This window comes from Temnothorax americanus, unplaced genomic scaffold, assembly GCF_048541705.1.
Source record: "Temnothorax americanus isolate GAGA-0224 unplaced genomic scaffold, ASM4854170v1 Scaffold31, whole genome shotgun sequence".
Classification (NCBI taxonomy): domain Eukaryota; kingdom Metazoa; phylum Arthropoda; class Insecta; order Hymenoptera; family Formicidae; genus Temnothorax; species Temnothorax americanus.
Genome location: NW_027509453.1, coordinates 814,672 through 830,262, shown reverse-complemented (window position 1 = coordinate 830,262; position 15,591 = coordinate 814,672). Strand labels below are relative to the sequence as shown.

General features: G+C 42.5%; 1 protein-coding gene across 3 annotated transcripts in view; it reads left to right on the top strand.

Annotated features, from left to right (window-relative positions):
* Window positions 1-3,068: 3,068 nt before the first annotated feature.
* Window positions 3,069-15,591, top strand: part of Uif (sushi, von Willebrand factor type A, EGF and pentraxin domain-containing protein uif) — a 38,743-nt gene continuing 26,220 nt past the window's right edge. For 2 of the 3 annotated variants that reach the window (XM_077412614.1, XM_077412612.1), the window contains exons 1-2: window positions 3,069-3,390; window positions 14,851-14,926. In XM_077412614.1, the coding sequence (XP_077268740.1) occupies window positions 14,855-14,926 (72 nt within the window). In that variant the 5' untranslated portion in view covers window positions 3,069-3,390; window positions 14,851-14,854. Of the gene's footprint in view, window positions 3,391-13,305; window positions 13,341-14,850; window positions 14,927-15,591 lie in introns of those variants that run through there. The other variant, XM_077412613.1, reaches the window with a different exon arrangement.

The window sequence follows — 15,591 nt, the reverse complement described above, 5'->3', positions numbered from 1 at the left end:
CTGTCTATACATCACGCACATATCAGCAAATTACTTCCTTTAGCATTGACACAACCTGGTATATGTTTCTCAAACTTCTTTGTTTATCACTTTCGAACAAACAATAACCGCTGACTAAAATCTTTTAAATATTGCTCAGGGACACTCAGGGTCATGTCCTTGTCAAGATCAAAATCATTGGCGTGGCGTCCCCTAAGGTAAATAATTACCAAAATCGTATTCCGTAATGTATGTACATACGTTAAGTGCCTTGACTTATCACAACTTATCAAAGGTCTTTTGTACCTCCACGAGTCAATAGGATAGATAAACAGATTCGGAAATGTTCGAGCAAATAATGATTGAGCGCATTGTTTGAAACCAAATCAGCGCGGCCTGCGCAGGTCGATGCCAGCACCCTTTGATTGCGTTTTCTGGCTTGGTAAGCAACTTAAGGATGATGATTCCGTTTTATTTATAAACAGCATCGCGCGGCGTGGCGCGCGCAAAAGGCTCGCTCGCTCGCGTGCGCTCGCAGCGAGTTGCCGGGTTGAACGCCTCGAAGTGCAGCAGACCCGATAAAACGCTAACGGAGTGCGCTTTACATGCCTCTTTTCTCCGTCGCGAAATTATCCGTCCGACTTTTCGTATACGATTGTCACCACGGTCGTCCTCAACGTGCTCCTCTTAGTTTAGACGTTAATTAAGAGTCGAAAAAATAATTGCGACGGATCGCGTTGGTGGCGACGGCGATGCGCTCGCTCCTCTTGCATAACTCCGGCGCCGCAGTCACGCTTGGTAAAAAGTGTTACGTCCGTTGCAATTAGAACGAGTGGAAGAAAAAGGCGACACCTGGGGGGCCCGATTCTCTAACGGGAAACGTATGCGTAAACTCTGCTCTAACAGAAAAGCTGCAAGCTTATTAGCTAAAAACTGTGCGATAGCCAATCAATTTGCAGCCTTCTGTTAGAGCAGAGTTTGCGCATACGTTTCTCGTTAGAGAATCGGGGCCCTGAACCTCGACGAAGGCAATTAGGCGATCGTACCTCGAAAGAAAATATATAGACGTTGCGTTAACTTTTATTATCGTGCGATTCTCTTTTCGTGAATAAACAAGAGAATATCTATATACACACTTGAAAGATTTCACTTTTGCCCAGAAACATTAATTTGTATTTCTCTATATCTCTTCTTTTCCAATCTAAAACTTACCAATAAGCAAACGAGTGAAGTAAACGGAACAGTCCTTTCTTTTTATAAAATCCGGTTTTCTTTTTATGAAATTGTTGCGTTAAAGTTCGAACGGAAATTGCTTCGCAATGTCATCATTGTGATCATTGCGTCGTGGAGCTTCTTCCGTGTTTACAGTGATGCTACAGTGAGATAAATGACGCGGATCGTATTTCACGATGATTTCTAATTGCCGATCTAAAGAGCCGGGGATCTCTCTCCGAATTATCGACGCGCGTAAACGCAGAACGTTGAACGCGATATATACGTTGGCTCGCGCACGTCCAGCTTCTCGCCCAATTACAACTTTCATTCAGGTGCGCAAGAAAAAGAAATCCGCGCCGGCCCGCGGTCGTCGTACCCGTGTGGCGTGACTCCGCCGCCGATCTGGCTCGACGACCTTTCCTGCGCGAGCATCGATGTCTCTTTTCGCGAAACACCTACTTGCTGCGATCGTACGCCTACTTAACCCGTTAGCGTTCCGAGTCGCGCTCGGCGCTATCTCTAAACGTTTTACGATCCGTGTCACTACAGTAAATTTGAAAAAGAAATTATTGCTAATAAAGAAGGAGAAGAAAAAGGAGAAAGACAAAAGTGCCTCCTTTAGATTTGTAAAAACTTCTTTATTTACTTCAATGCAATGTTTTCTGATATATTTTCACCTCAAATTTCTTGTTATCACTATAAATGTTCTTCATTCTTCCATAGATTAATAGCATCTTATTTAAAAAAGAGAAAATTTCCAGCTAATATAAAAACTTTGTAATTTTTAAAAAACAATAATCGATTAAGCTAGAAAGGGATTTTTACGAGCAAACAATTTTTATATTATAAAGAAATGTAAAGTCTTCTTTACGTCTTCGGTTCTTTCACAATATATTTCTTTGACTGTTTGCGGGAATTCTGTGTGAAGGCATACCTACTCTCGGTAATAGTGCGAACCTCTGGCACGGCACGCCACGATTAAATCCACCGGTGCTATTCCGCCTTCGTGCTACGTTCACGGCCGTTTTTCTCGAATAGAAAGGCTATTTCTTCGATTCAGGCTTCCTACGAGGATGGGATTAGAATCGGTACGGAGAAAACATCCACTAGAATAAGATATTTATCCGTCAATGAGCGTCTACGCACTCGTACAAACCGGTTTCAAACTAGGATGCTATTTCCGAACGGTGTAGAAGTGTTTGACAATATTATGGCAACGAAACTCGTCAGCAAAATATCTCTATTCAATTTTTACAAAATTCACATTAGTATAAATGGCATAATGTATCTCCCTGCACTTGTTACTCTTCGATCTCTTTATACATTTTATTGGAAAATATACTAATAATATAGTTGAAATTACTTTATTTCTTTTATGAAAATCTACCTTCAAATAGATCGCTGTAAAATAACTAAAATTCAGGCAACGGGATGATTTTTGAGATCCAAATCTTCGGCCTCTAATGCCGAAGACCGCCATTACGATTCCCCTGGACGGGATTCCTGAGCGAAATGTGAGGCAAATTCACGTTTCTCCTCTCCGTCGAGAGTCACGCTTGCGTCCTGACGTCATTTTGCAGCAATCCGGCCGCCACGTGACAGGTATTTAAATGTACCGTACAGAGAGCTACCCCCGCGACGCTGCCGTGCAACAAACAAGATCGATGCTCCTTTGCTCGGCCTTCTCTGGCGCGGCGTCGCGACTCGCTCTCGAGTGTCTCCTCCACCTTTTCCTGCGCCTACGTTCACGGCTGCCTCCTTTTCTCTCTCCTGCGTTCCGCCACGAAGGAGAGAAGAAGGCACTCTTTCTCAGGTAATGCGCGCCGTTCACCTGGGCGTAGAGAGAGAGAGAGTCCGGTTCTTCAGTCTCGTAGCGGCGGGCCGGAGGGAAGGAGCTCCGTGACCCTGAGGACAATTCCCAGGTCTTTTACTCTGTTCTCTCTTCCTTGCCATTCTTCTCGTCGCGAATTCGGTACCAGACGTCTCGCGCTTCCTTCCTCTCTTCGTCGTCGTCTTCCGGCCTCGTGGAGCGCGCTATCGCTATCGGCGGCCTGTGTCCGCGCGCCGCGTGAGTTTGGTTCAGTTCCGTTCCGTTCTGGTGAAGTGAATTATCTTCGGCGGATCGTGGACGGACTTTCAGTGGTGTACATGTACCCTGGGACTAGAATCTCACCGTAGAACGTAGGGAAAATCAACGTAAGTCTGTGGGAAATGTCACATGTATCCCGAAGCGGGAAAGGTCGAAGTCGTATTTCGATGTGAGCGTGATTTTGCATGAGCACGCCTTTTCCTCGGAACGGACGCTGCGGAGTTACTCGCACTGAAAGAATTCGGGCTGGATTATTGAGTACGAGGTCAAATTCGGCTGATCTCATGGTTCTCGAACGAGAAATTTCGAGATGTCGTCGTTTCTCATTCTTAACTTATAATAATTCCCCTATCAATAAAATTATATTAATATCCTTTTTTATTTCGTAATCGTCTTTTAATCTTCTCAACACTGAAAAACTTGTTGAAAATTTTAGTGTAGGAAGAATTGTCCTGGAATATTTAAAATATCATTTAAAATGGCGTATATCCATGACAAGCGCACGCTGCAAAACACGAACATGCGATTTCTACACGTGTAGAAATCTTTTAGCACAGGAGGTGTTGAAATTTACGGAGTGCGATCGTACGTCCGCGTGTGATGTCCGTGATCTTAAAGATCAGACTGTTGCCGGTTGGTGAGTAGTATTCAATGAGAAGCCGATTGATAACGCACGAAACGAAGCTTATTTACAAGCGAGATTCCGATGAATATATGATTATAAAATCAAAACAAATAATTACAGTCTAAATAATAACAATTATTAGTCATTGCATCCTGATAAAGGATCATAATAACAACACGTAATTTCTTTTTATTTTGTTATCAGTAACATAGATTAATGAATCCTTGCCAGTCTTGCAGCATTTTTAACGAGAAATGTATGAGTCGAAAATTAATATACTATATAAATTAAACCTAATACTAATCTTTCTTTAATATCCATTTCTACCAAGGTAAATTAACTTTAATTGCGGTTTACTTTTCATCTTTTTCTAATTCTTAAAACTAGAAAAAGCAAAAAGTAAGTTAAACTGAGATTAAAGTTAATCTACATTGGTAGAAACGGACATGAGAAATTTATTCTATAAGGAATAATTTGTGTGAACAGAATGAGAAACATTATGTCATGTAATTTGCTACACAAATCGTATAATTAACCATTTTCTCACATAAAATTATCATTAAATTGTGTAGCAATATTCTATTTTAACAACCTCAAATATATGCGTATCTTTTTTTATATTGTTTCGAATTAAAATTTTATGTCTCACATTATTCACAACGTAATAGCAGTGTAGTATGAAGATCACTTCGAAATCTACTTACAGAGATGTATTTGAAACTTTACCTTTTACTTTTACTTTTTACCTTTTATTTCTTACCTTTTCTCGAATACTTGTACGGTCGATCTCAGTCAATTCTTGCGATTTACAGACTTTCCTTAACCGATAAAACCAATAAAGGTCGCCAGCAGTTTGATCTTACGCATAGGGAGTGCATGTAGCACAAATACGTGTCGTAAAACATCGTAAGAACGCATGTAGATACACAGAAGAGAAAGTTTCATGTACGTTAAATTTTACATACCCTTCGCGCGCCTCGCTTTGCCTTCGCAAAATGCTAATAGGGTATTGAGACGAACGAAATTATGAGCTACGCTTGCATTTGCAAGCCAGGCTCGGCGGCGGGAATGATTTAAGAATGCGCACTCGCCTCGGCGTGATGCGATAATTCCGTGGCATCGCGATTGCAAACTTTATCCACCGCGCGCGCCGGCAAGAAAAGACAAGCAATCGCCGGATTCCTTTACCCTCTCTTTCTCGCAATTTCTTCGCGAGTCGTTGGACTCGAGCGAATATGGTTCTGTCTGCACAAATATAATTATTCAATTCAATTCGCTAAATATAATGTAGGCATATAAAATTGCAAAAGAAGTATACATATACAAGTGTATTATAGATATTTTCGCTGCTATGAAATTGCGATTTGCTGTTGGATTTAACTTACTCTCCTCTGCTTGCAGAATATCGTAATTATTAGTATCTTCGATGTATTCATCGGAGATTGTAGATACTGAGTTTTCATTAACCTCGATCTGCAATCGTTTAACAATTTTCATATGTTGAAAGTTTTATATATTTCAGAAAGTGTTACAATTCTTAGATATAACTTATTATAATGTTAAAAGATTCTTCATGATATTATGATGGCCTAAAATTCTTCTATCGGGCATTAATATCTCCGCCATTACGGCGGCAGAGAAAACATGAGTGCAGTCTTGGGGCTTTTAACCGTGATAGGTGGGTAGATAGGTAGGTAGCTAGGTAGGTAGGTAGAAAATATAGGCAGGTACATGATTTGTAGATGCTAGCGTGTAGGTAGATAAGTGCTCGCACATGGTGTGTAGCAGACATTCTGACTGTATCTCAAGCGTATTAAGGGCATTATTCTCTATCTCGTTCAATTCATTACGTTAGTTTAAACATATAAATGCGCTTACAAGTTCAACTTTCTACGTACATTTTATGTTGATTCTATTCCGTGCGCTTATTGTGACAATTGTGCAAAATCAAACATATCCGCTTTTTATAAAAATGCAAGTGCAATGCAAAAATGCAAATAATATTTTTGTGAAAGATATTGTGTAAAAATCTTCTGAAAAGATTATAGATATGGCATTTACTTGTTATAGAAAAGTAACATATAGCAGTTTTCAAATTTGTATCTTTTATATATATAACTAATATTTAATTTTTAAGTATATATAAATGATTGTCGCAATCAAGTTCGTGTTACGCTTCGCTTGGCTCCGTAACTTAAGGACAAATTCGCTGAAGCTATGACGCTACCTCTGGTCGAAGTACCGTTAGTCACCAACGGCTAGAGCATATCATCGCTCGTAAGAAATTCCAGTCACGTAACAGACATCGATACATGCCGAATAAAAGTTCGAAAAAGTCGTGCCTATATTGAAGCATTGTCGCCAGAATCGTCGAGTGTCATATCTTCGTCGTTGTATCACACAGGTTCAAAATTGCACAAAAAATTGTCGGATGCGTCAAAGATAAATCAAATTTATCGTAAAAACGTCAAATTCCCCTTACTTTCACTGTATCGAATTTATCGAGCGCGTATATAAACGCACGGCCGGCGCACATTTTTCCGTCGTTTTTACGGGGCACGGTTGCGGGACCCGCGTTTGCGGCTTCCTCTTTGCGACAATCCGTAATCTCGCGCGGCCGGCATTTTGCGAGACCACTTTTCGCGCGCGGCACGTGATGCAGCTGTGTCAGTTGCCGCGCGGCATAAACCGCGCGGCACGGTGCAACTGCACGACCACGCCCTGCGTGCTACCATCGCGTATAAACCGTACAGTAACGCGGCGCGCCTTGGTAGAACCAACTTATAGTTGGTATTCGCGATTGAGCCTCACATTTTCATCGCCGCGGCTCGTCACGGAATAAAATGCACGTAGCTGTAATACATTTCGCGTTGCAAGCGTGCGATATTCGCGGCCGCCACGCCGCGCCGTGTTGAGCCGCGCGCTCCACGTGGCCGGGACCGCGACAGCACGGCGCCGGCCGCGCTTTTATCGGTCGACGAACCGCGAGAAATGTGAAATCGCACGGTTCGGCCGTTGCGTGCATGTAAAACATCGGATTCCAAAAGTTTCCATTTTGCGGAAAGCTTTTGTAAATTTTCTTTTAAACGATTTCTTGAGGTGTTTTTTAATGTTTTCGGGTGTCTATATTTTATCTGAGGCCTGAGGTAAAAGACCATTTACTCCAAAAATTTAGAAATTGCAATGAGAATGATCTTAACTCTCGGTTGTCACACATCTTTTTTAAACATTTTTTAAAGAATTTTTTTTAACATGACGCCACTCAAAAAGTTAATTTTTTATAGTAAAAATATTTTTGCAATGTGTTTAAACTTTAATTCTAGAATTTTTTGCGATCTACTTAAACTGCTAGTTTTTTAATAGCACGCAGCTGTTTGAAAATTGGTTGAGGTCATCACTTTGACCCCGAATGACAACCGAGGGTTAATTGTCTTGGAGATAAAAAAGGAGACAATAGTGTCGTTTAAGTACAAATACTTTGCAAATGAAAAGGAGGAATGTAGGATAAATTTATATATCACTTTTGATTACCGTGGCGCGAATCAACGAAGCAGCTAAACGCCAACGGTGAATTAAATTAAACGACATCAATTTTTATTTCGAAAACGAAATGTCATGCTTTCTCGACGTTCACTCGTCGCGTGACATTGTCGTTTGTCGAGCTGCGAGCAGCTTTATCGGTCAGCGAACCGTGAGAATCGTGCAAGATAACAAACGTTAGGTCATTCCGCGAGAAAACGCAATGCGCGGGCTTCGTGTCTCAAACGGCGGTACCTCGACCCTGAATTTCCATTGTGCCACGTGCATCCCGCATTCAGGAAACAAACGGTAAATTCGTGCCTGCTTTAATGAGGGCGATACGACAAAAGTCACGCTCGCGAAAACGAGGATGATGGTCGGCGCGCGCTTAATGACGCCCGTGTCCTTCGCGAAAGAAGAAATGGAACGCGCGTCGCGAGAAGTCAAATTTACCGAGTACCGTACCGAGAACTATATGATCAGTCCTTGGAAAGCGTGTATATATACACATATACTTTAGATATACAAATTGATATACAATATACGCATGTATGTATATACATATAATGTAGAAAAACTCTATAAATTAGAATTATTAGAATTTTAAATTAGAATAAGTAACGCTAATTGACAGATATATATATGTTTTGTGACCTTGATATTCCTTACATTGATTCACATATCGATTACCAACAGTTGCAACTGAGTTACTCGTTACATCAAGCCCGCCGGCCTAATAGGCTACATCTGAATAACTTAACGGTAGCCCTCGCTAATTGGCCCTCGTACGTACGAAGCGAAAAGCGAATGAATGGTCCGTGAATATGTAAGACGGAATTAAACGGAATTGGGTTAAAATTCGTTGAATATTGTTCGTTATCTCGTATCGAACCAATGGAGGTCCAATGAACTTCTTTATTAATCTTGCGAGACCGAAATAAGTCGTACGCACGGTTTGAGCATCGACTTTATAATAAGGCTACGTAGATGTAGTGAATTTCCTGCGGTGCTGCAGTAGAAGGCACGCCGCATAACTACATCACCATTGGGTGACAGACTTCTAACCGCCGCGCAGGTGGCTCGAAGAGAAGGAGAACAGGACACGGAATGCGCTTACACAATTGCCAATCGAGCCGCACGAAAGAAACATCGGACTGACTAGGCGGTTTTATGATCTGGTGTTACTTTAGATACCACTTTCAACTATTGTATCGTCAAATAGATCGCTGCAAAAACAGTTTTAACGATCATACGACGTGTCGTATCATTAAGATGCTTATAATCACCAGGCCAAGTAAACAGAATCCTCGTCGTGCATGAATGCCAGCGTAGTTTTTAGAGAATGAATTGAACGTGCTGGAGAAAGAATCAAAGATTACTCGCTTGTCTTCGGTAAGACACGTCCATGGCTAACGATTGCGATGGCAGTGACGAAGCAGGAGCCGACCCTTCGTATAAATGTGAGTCTGGTTGAAGCTCCCTTCACGCGCGCACGATTCCCACAAGGGAACCTGAAAACCTACCTGAAAAGTACACCCACGCACAAAAATACATCCCTTCGGTTCTCACGAGTCCTTTGTTCGAGGCCGAAACCTCTTGCTTCGGCAAATTCAAGGATATCAGCGGCTCTCCGCAAGTGTTACGACGTGATTCTTGTTAAATAATTGTACATGAATAAAAGAAATTATAACGGCGCATTTGCGTTTTATGCGTCGTCGAATAAGAAATACCGTTACGCAAAAAAAAAGGGAAAAAATCGAAGAAATAGAGATATTTCGAGGCTGTCGATTGTCAACGGAAATTATATCATGCCTTGTTACGTCAAAGATTGAATCCGCGCGCTTGCTAATTCATCCAAGACGCAGACGCGATTACGGTAATACTCAAAGTAATCAGGCCATGTAGTTCCATTCACCAAGAAGCACAACGGCGTGTAAAATTCTCACGGAGCTACAGCCAGGTGCGTTTATTAGGCTTTACGTAAAGGGTAACGACAGAGATGTCTTTCCGCGATTCTTTAATTCAATTCTCTCTCTCTCTCTCTCTCTCTCTCTCTCTCTCTCTCTCTCTCTCTCTCTCTCACACACACACAATATAGCAATTACAGGAAAAAGCTGACTTACTCTGGTATACGAAGGCACAAGGCTGTCTGGCTCATAAGGATGAAATTCGAAATCAGGTTATGAAGAGGGTGAATCCTGCGATTCGAGAGTTATCCGAGACTAGATTGACTATAGAAAGTAATGATAGTGAGGTCAAAGCGTTTGATACAATAGATAGAGTAAAGCTAACGGAAAAATTATATCAGTTTTGTACCGGGGTATAGTGGTGTAAAGGTGTGACAACAGTAGAGTATCATTCGCCGAGTGCGTCAAATGGCGATTTTGTATAGTGATAGGAGACTTTAATATAGGTATAGGTATAGTCGAGCGATGATAGAATTAATGTTTTCGAATAAGGAAATAAAGGAACAAGTGAATGAGTAACTTATAATAACGAACTATGCGTGACTAAAGGTGGAATTTAAAATATGAATAAAAAAAGAGAAATAAATATAAAGAATTTAACATCGATAATTTTGTAATATTAGAAGACAGGGTAGAACATTAATGTGATAGGATAAAAATAGTAGGAAATGTGAGTTTGCAAAAGAAACAAGTGAAAATAACGGACCATGCATGGCTTAAAGTAGGATTTAATATGAATAAAAAAAAAGAGATAAATATAAAGAATTTAATTGTACCTCATGTAGAGGATTTAATTTAAAGAAAAACGTAGGTTAAGATCTCATGTAAAGGACTTAATTTTAGGAAAAACCGAGTTATGTAAATAGCCGAGAAAGCTAATAAAGCTCAATCAATCAAAATCTCTCTCTCTCTCTCGCTCTCTCTCTCTCTCTCTCTCTCTCTCTCTCTCTCTCTCTCTCTCTCTCTCTCTCTCTCTCTCTCTCTCTCTCTCTCTCTATTTATCTTATCTAAGGCTCAAATTCGAAACTGCCGTCAAACTTTGTAAGCTTTCGATCTTTTCGTGACGACATACGCACTTATTCTGCTAAAAATTATGTAGAGTTATATATTAAATAACATCAACGTATAACGTGTTTTATATTATTTAATTAAATAGAAGTAATTCCGTGTGTAAATTGCGAAAGACGTGATAACAATGGCGTTTTGTGCGTCACGTTGTGGGCTTCTTCGTATTACGTACCAACAATATGCTACGGGATAATTATTACGTGAGGGACTTCTCGAGTGTCGCGTGGGTTGAATTCAAGTTTGGTATCATGGCGTATCGTTTACCAATTTTGTCATCGAACGGATGTGTCGTTGACGGGGTTTATCGAGGTAGCCGGAAGCGGTCGGCGGACAATGCGCAGCGGTACTTCACTCGTGATATCTGTATTTGAATAAACTTTCTTAGTTATACCTTCTCGCTTTTCCCCTCTCGAGTCGATGAACTCGAGCGAGGAAAACGACCTTCGTTCATCGTAAAGTAAACCCGTAAATCTCAATTGTTGTTAAAAATCCACAAAATGCAGGCTACCTTTTGAAAACGGAGCACAGGAAGTACATTCTCCCGCAAAAATTTACCTCGAAATTCGATTGGAACCATCGCGAACAAGAGAAATATACATTCAATATTCGCAATCCACAAAGTTTGGCCAGTTCCTTTTATATTACCTTTTATAATTAGAATTCAGTGTAATCTGAGTTTATTATTTTTTTTAAATCTATCTCATTAATGATTAATTGTTAAAACGTTATTTCCATGTTAATGCACTTGCATCTTCTTCGAACATTGTGATTCTTAAGCAAGAATTCTAATTCAGTGCCAAGGAAAGGCTCGTGAGAATAAATACAACGGACGAGAAAGAAATACGCCTCATAGAATTTACTATTGATAACGGTAAATAACGGCGATTGCGCATAAATCGACGGTATCAACGATACCGCAAGGTGTTATTAGACATCGATAGAGAAATTATAAAACATACATTTTCCTACGAGAAATTTGTCATATATAATCTTGTACTTTCAGATAGCTACAAAAAAGTAAAACACACTGGGAAACGAGCCTCCTTGCGAAATCCATCCGACGGAAGTGTACACGGGAATGGGATAAAAAAGGCGCAATTAAATGGCGACGTTGATCCGTCGTTACATACATAAATTATGCTCCAGATGCGCGAATCAACGCGCGAATCGGCAGAAATATCGCAGTCATTAAAGACGTAATTAAAAACGCGTCCGTACAATCCAGCGCGGGGATCTCCTTTATTACAGAAATAATTGATCGCGACGTAAGGATCAAGATAACCAGGCTCAGGATCCAGTTAGAAAGTATGTTTGCAGTGCTATCGCAATTATGATGATGCGAGCGTTTCCTGGTAACACAGGGAGAGACCGTTATCCGGCACACTGCGCGAGAAAATAAATAAATTTGTCCACACAGCTGATACCACCGCTGCATGGCGCTGCCTGAACGCGCATTAGAAAAATCGCGGTCTCGCATCGAAACCCATAGAGCGATACACTGTTTTCTCACGCGATTGTCTGATATAAAGTTTATTACACGCTGCAGAATGTTATGACTGCAAAATGAGGCTGTTATGGCATCCGTATGACCTTTCTACGTCTCAAGCGAATATCAAAGCTTACCAAGAGCACGAGTTTTTGAAAAATTGCGTAAAATTTAATCACGGCTTGTCCGACAGAAGCTCGCCCGAATCGAATGGCGCAATTCCGCGCGGCCGTTTCCCAGCGCGCCGAATTATTCGCGTTCCTTCACGCTCGGCTTCACCGCGCGGAAAGTCGCGTTTCAAACGCGTCCGGGGGAGTCATTGCTCGCTTTTTACACGCACCGTTTCGTGCCGCTTAACAGGAAACCCGAATACTTTCTAGCGCTGACCTAGGATCCAGTCCAGTTCTAGCCAGCTTGATGGGATCCAGCCTCCACCCGATCCCAGCCTTCTCCGCCGGTTTTCGATCTACGCGCGCGCGCCTATTTTCTCTTCTATTTTCGCCGCGTGATTTGCCCAGCGCGAATCGCGAGTTCAATAACGAGCGGATATCTGCATTTATCGATTTAATGACGTCCGAGACGATTAGCATTGTAAATACAGTCAATGCGTATTTTTGCTTTTCATGAACTGTCGCTCAACTTGCACGGTTCGATAGTTCATCTATGTACGTAGTTTTATAAATAGACACGCAGCGCGATTTCTTTCCTCCGCTGAATTATTCACGTAATTGACATTTAAATCCATTTGAATGAACGTCGATTCGATTTCAACACCTCACGTATTGCCAATTTGACCTTGCGCTGAAGTGTCTTATACATTTTAACAAATAACGTTTCGTAAAATATATCTCGTGCATTCTTAATACATGAGAAATCTTTTCATCGGAGCGAGGAACCCGGAGCATTCGTTCGGAATAAATATAAAGGAAATGAACAGGTTTAACTTCTCTGATTACTATCGACCACGAATCTTTTCGAGAGCAACTCGAAGGACACCGGCCTTAATATTTCTCTGTTTCTCTCGATTCCATTTTACCGGTTTCGTGCCACGACCGTTAAAGACAGGAGCAGGACGACGATTCGCGCACCTATACAGATGTATCGTTGATGTTTTCTCGAAGAGATATACGCCTTATACATAAACACACGCATGCGCATGTTTGTGACGCGCGCGTGTCCGGATTCCCTGATAAACCGTTATAATCGTCGGGCATCGACTATCTCGAACGAGGCAGTGGGGGCACGTCAGACATTTAGCTCACCGCAGGAAGATTTCCTGCCGACGACGACGGTGTAATCGCGAATAATCGTAATCTCGTCGCGGTCCGGTCCTCTAGCCGATAGGATACTTCCTATACCGATCGCAATTCTAACGGGTCTCGCGTTCGGCTGGTAAGTACGATTGTTTCGTCCGAGGCGACGATCGTGTTTACGCAAGAAAACATCCGAACGATTGCTTATTTTACGCGAATTAGCTTCTTTTGCTCGGCAACGGTTATACAGAAGTATGACACGCGAATCGATGAGGCAGCAGGGGAAGCGATCCGTTATCTTTGCGAATAAAAATTGATTAACCGACGCTCCTCGCCGTTAAAAACATTAATATCTCTTTCTTAAGAATCACCAAAGTTATCTTCTTGGGTTCGTCGTTCCAGTCTCAACATTCTCTTTTGACAACTGTTGCAACCGAAATCTTGAAAGGTCGCACACGCTTGCATGTATGATTAAGGAAGAGCTCTGCTGGTACGAATTCTCACGACGCAATCGGCATTTCCGAATGCGAGGAGGCCTAATTACCCAGCCGCTAATTAAACGCGGATACTCGGCTCGGCAGCTTTCGCACGACCGCTTGCTCCAGTTAAGCGCGAGGCGCAATTGTGACGCCTCGCGTGTGTGGACGGACAATAGCGCGTTGGTTGCATAAAAGCGACTGTACAACGGCGCGAAAATATAATAAACTTTCGCGATCCGTATACTATGCCGCGCCGACGACGACGGTGTAGATCGCTTTCCAGCGCTTCCCACGAGTTCGCTCATCCGCGATGCGCCTCGCGACCGTTGCGTCACGCGTATTCGTAACTGCTTGCGACTTGGAAAACGCAATTGTAATAATACATATACATGTTCTTTAATCGTCGTATCATGCTTTTTTTTATTTCGTTCCTTTTTTTTCTCTCTTTGGTTGGATTTAGACAGATTTAAAATCTATCAAAAGGAGTTGCCGTTTTTGGAGTAATCTTTTAAACGCGGAAGAGCAAGAGCGTGATGCTCGGATGACCCCACGCTGGGGTTGGCGCTACGAAAAATAAGGTCCGGTAGAGTTAATAGACACACAGGTGCACTGTGCAGCGCAGTGCAGCGTAACGTCATCAATAATAATCTTCGCGGACCGCGCGACGGTTATCGGCGACTATGGCACGGCACTCGGTTACGCGGGGCGAGGTATGTACCTACACACAGCCGCTCCGCGCTCTGTGCCACAATTCAGCCACAGAAACCGTAAGGAATTTTATGGGAACGGGTGTGTATTCGACGGTGTACAGAAAATAACGATAGCTTCCGCGTTCTTTCGCGATTATGACGAACGTCCGACGAAGGCAGAGAAAAAAAGTCTCGCTGAGTCTCGCGAGCGAATCGCGGCCTCAACGGTACGACTTTCACGTGGACTCGCAATCGCTAATCCTGGGCCGAGGATGAAACGCGCACACGTTGCATCGCTAAATGCGCCGATGACGAAGAGACGCCAGTCAGCGGCGAGAAATTCCGAGAAAAATCTAGAGGTTTCGAGAAAAAAAATTGCGCGCCGCCTCCGTTACACCGTTCGACGATATCTACGATCGTTTAATTATACGTCGTACGACGCAAAATTGCCTACTCACGTAGAGTTTCTTGTCTGTTGCAGGAATATGCTGATAAGAGAATTGGCGACCGTTTGGGTCGCCGTCCTCTTGTGCCATCTTCAGCTAACGGAGTCTCAGGTGAGTGTTCAAGTACATTCTTATCAAGCTTTGAAGTTTCAGCACCTTCAAAGTGTGCCGCACGCGTTACTTGTCGAGAGTTAAGTGCGTCTCTATTGCTAACCGATATTCACGATCACTTCGCAAATTACACATCGTCCCGCGCGTCTTTAGAAGTAAAAGACTATGCGTTAATCACTTGTCTATTTACCGTTTCCTCTTCTGCCTAAGAACAGTCATTGCTCCTTTTCTCTCTCTTTCTCTCTTTCCCTCTCTCGCCATGAATCTGATCATAACATTCCGGCCAGTTTTTAACTTAATCACGTCGGTTAGACGAGAAAAACCCCGAGTACTCTCGGCGATGATAATTTTGTCTGCGACGAAGAAAAAGTTGCGCGGCCCTGACTGCGTCAGGCGAGGCCGGTCAGGAAGAAAACACGCGAGGGCGAGATCTCGCGCGATATAAGCCCTACGTCGGCGTCGGGATTCTTAAGAGTTTCAAACCGTAGGGTTATGAAGTAATTGGTATGTCGGCGGCGCGGCGAGCCGACTCCGTAGGAGTTAGCGGTGCGCCGGAGCTCGTTTCCACGAGATGTGGCATATGCGAGGTGAAAGTGAATTTCAGTGCACACAAGCGCGCCCGTACGCATATAAATACCCGCCGCTTGGCTGATACGCCAAGGTGC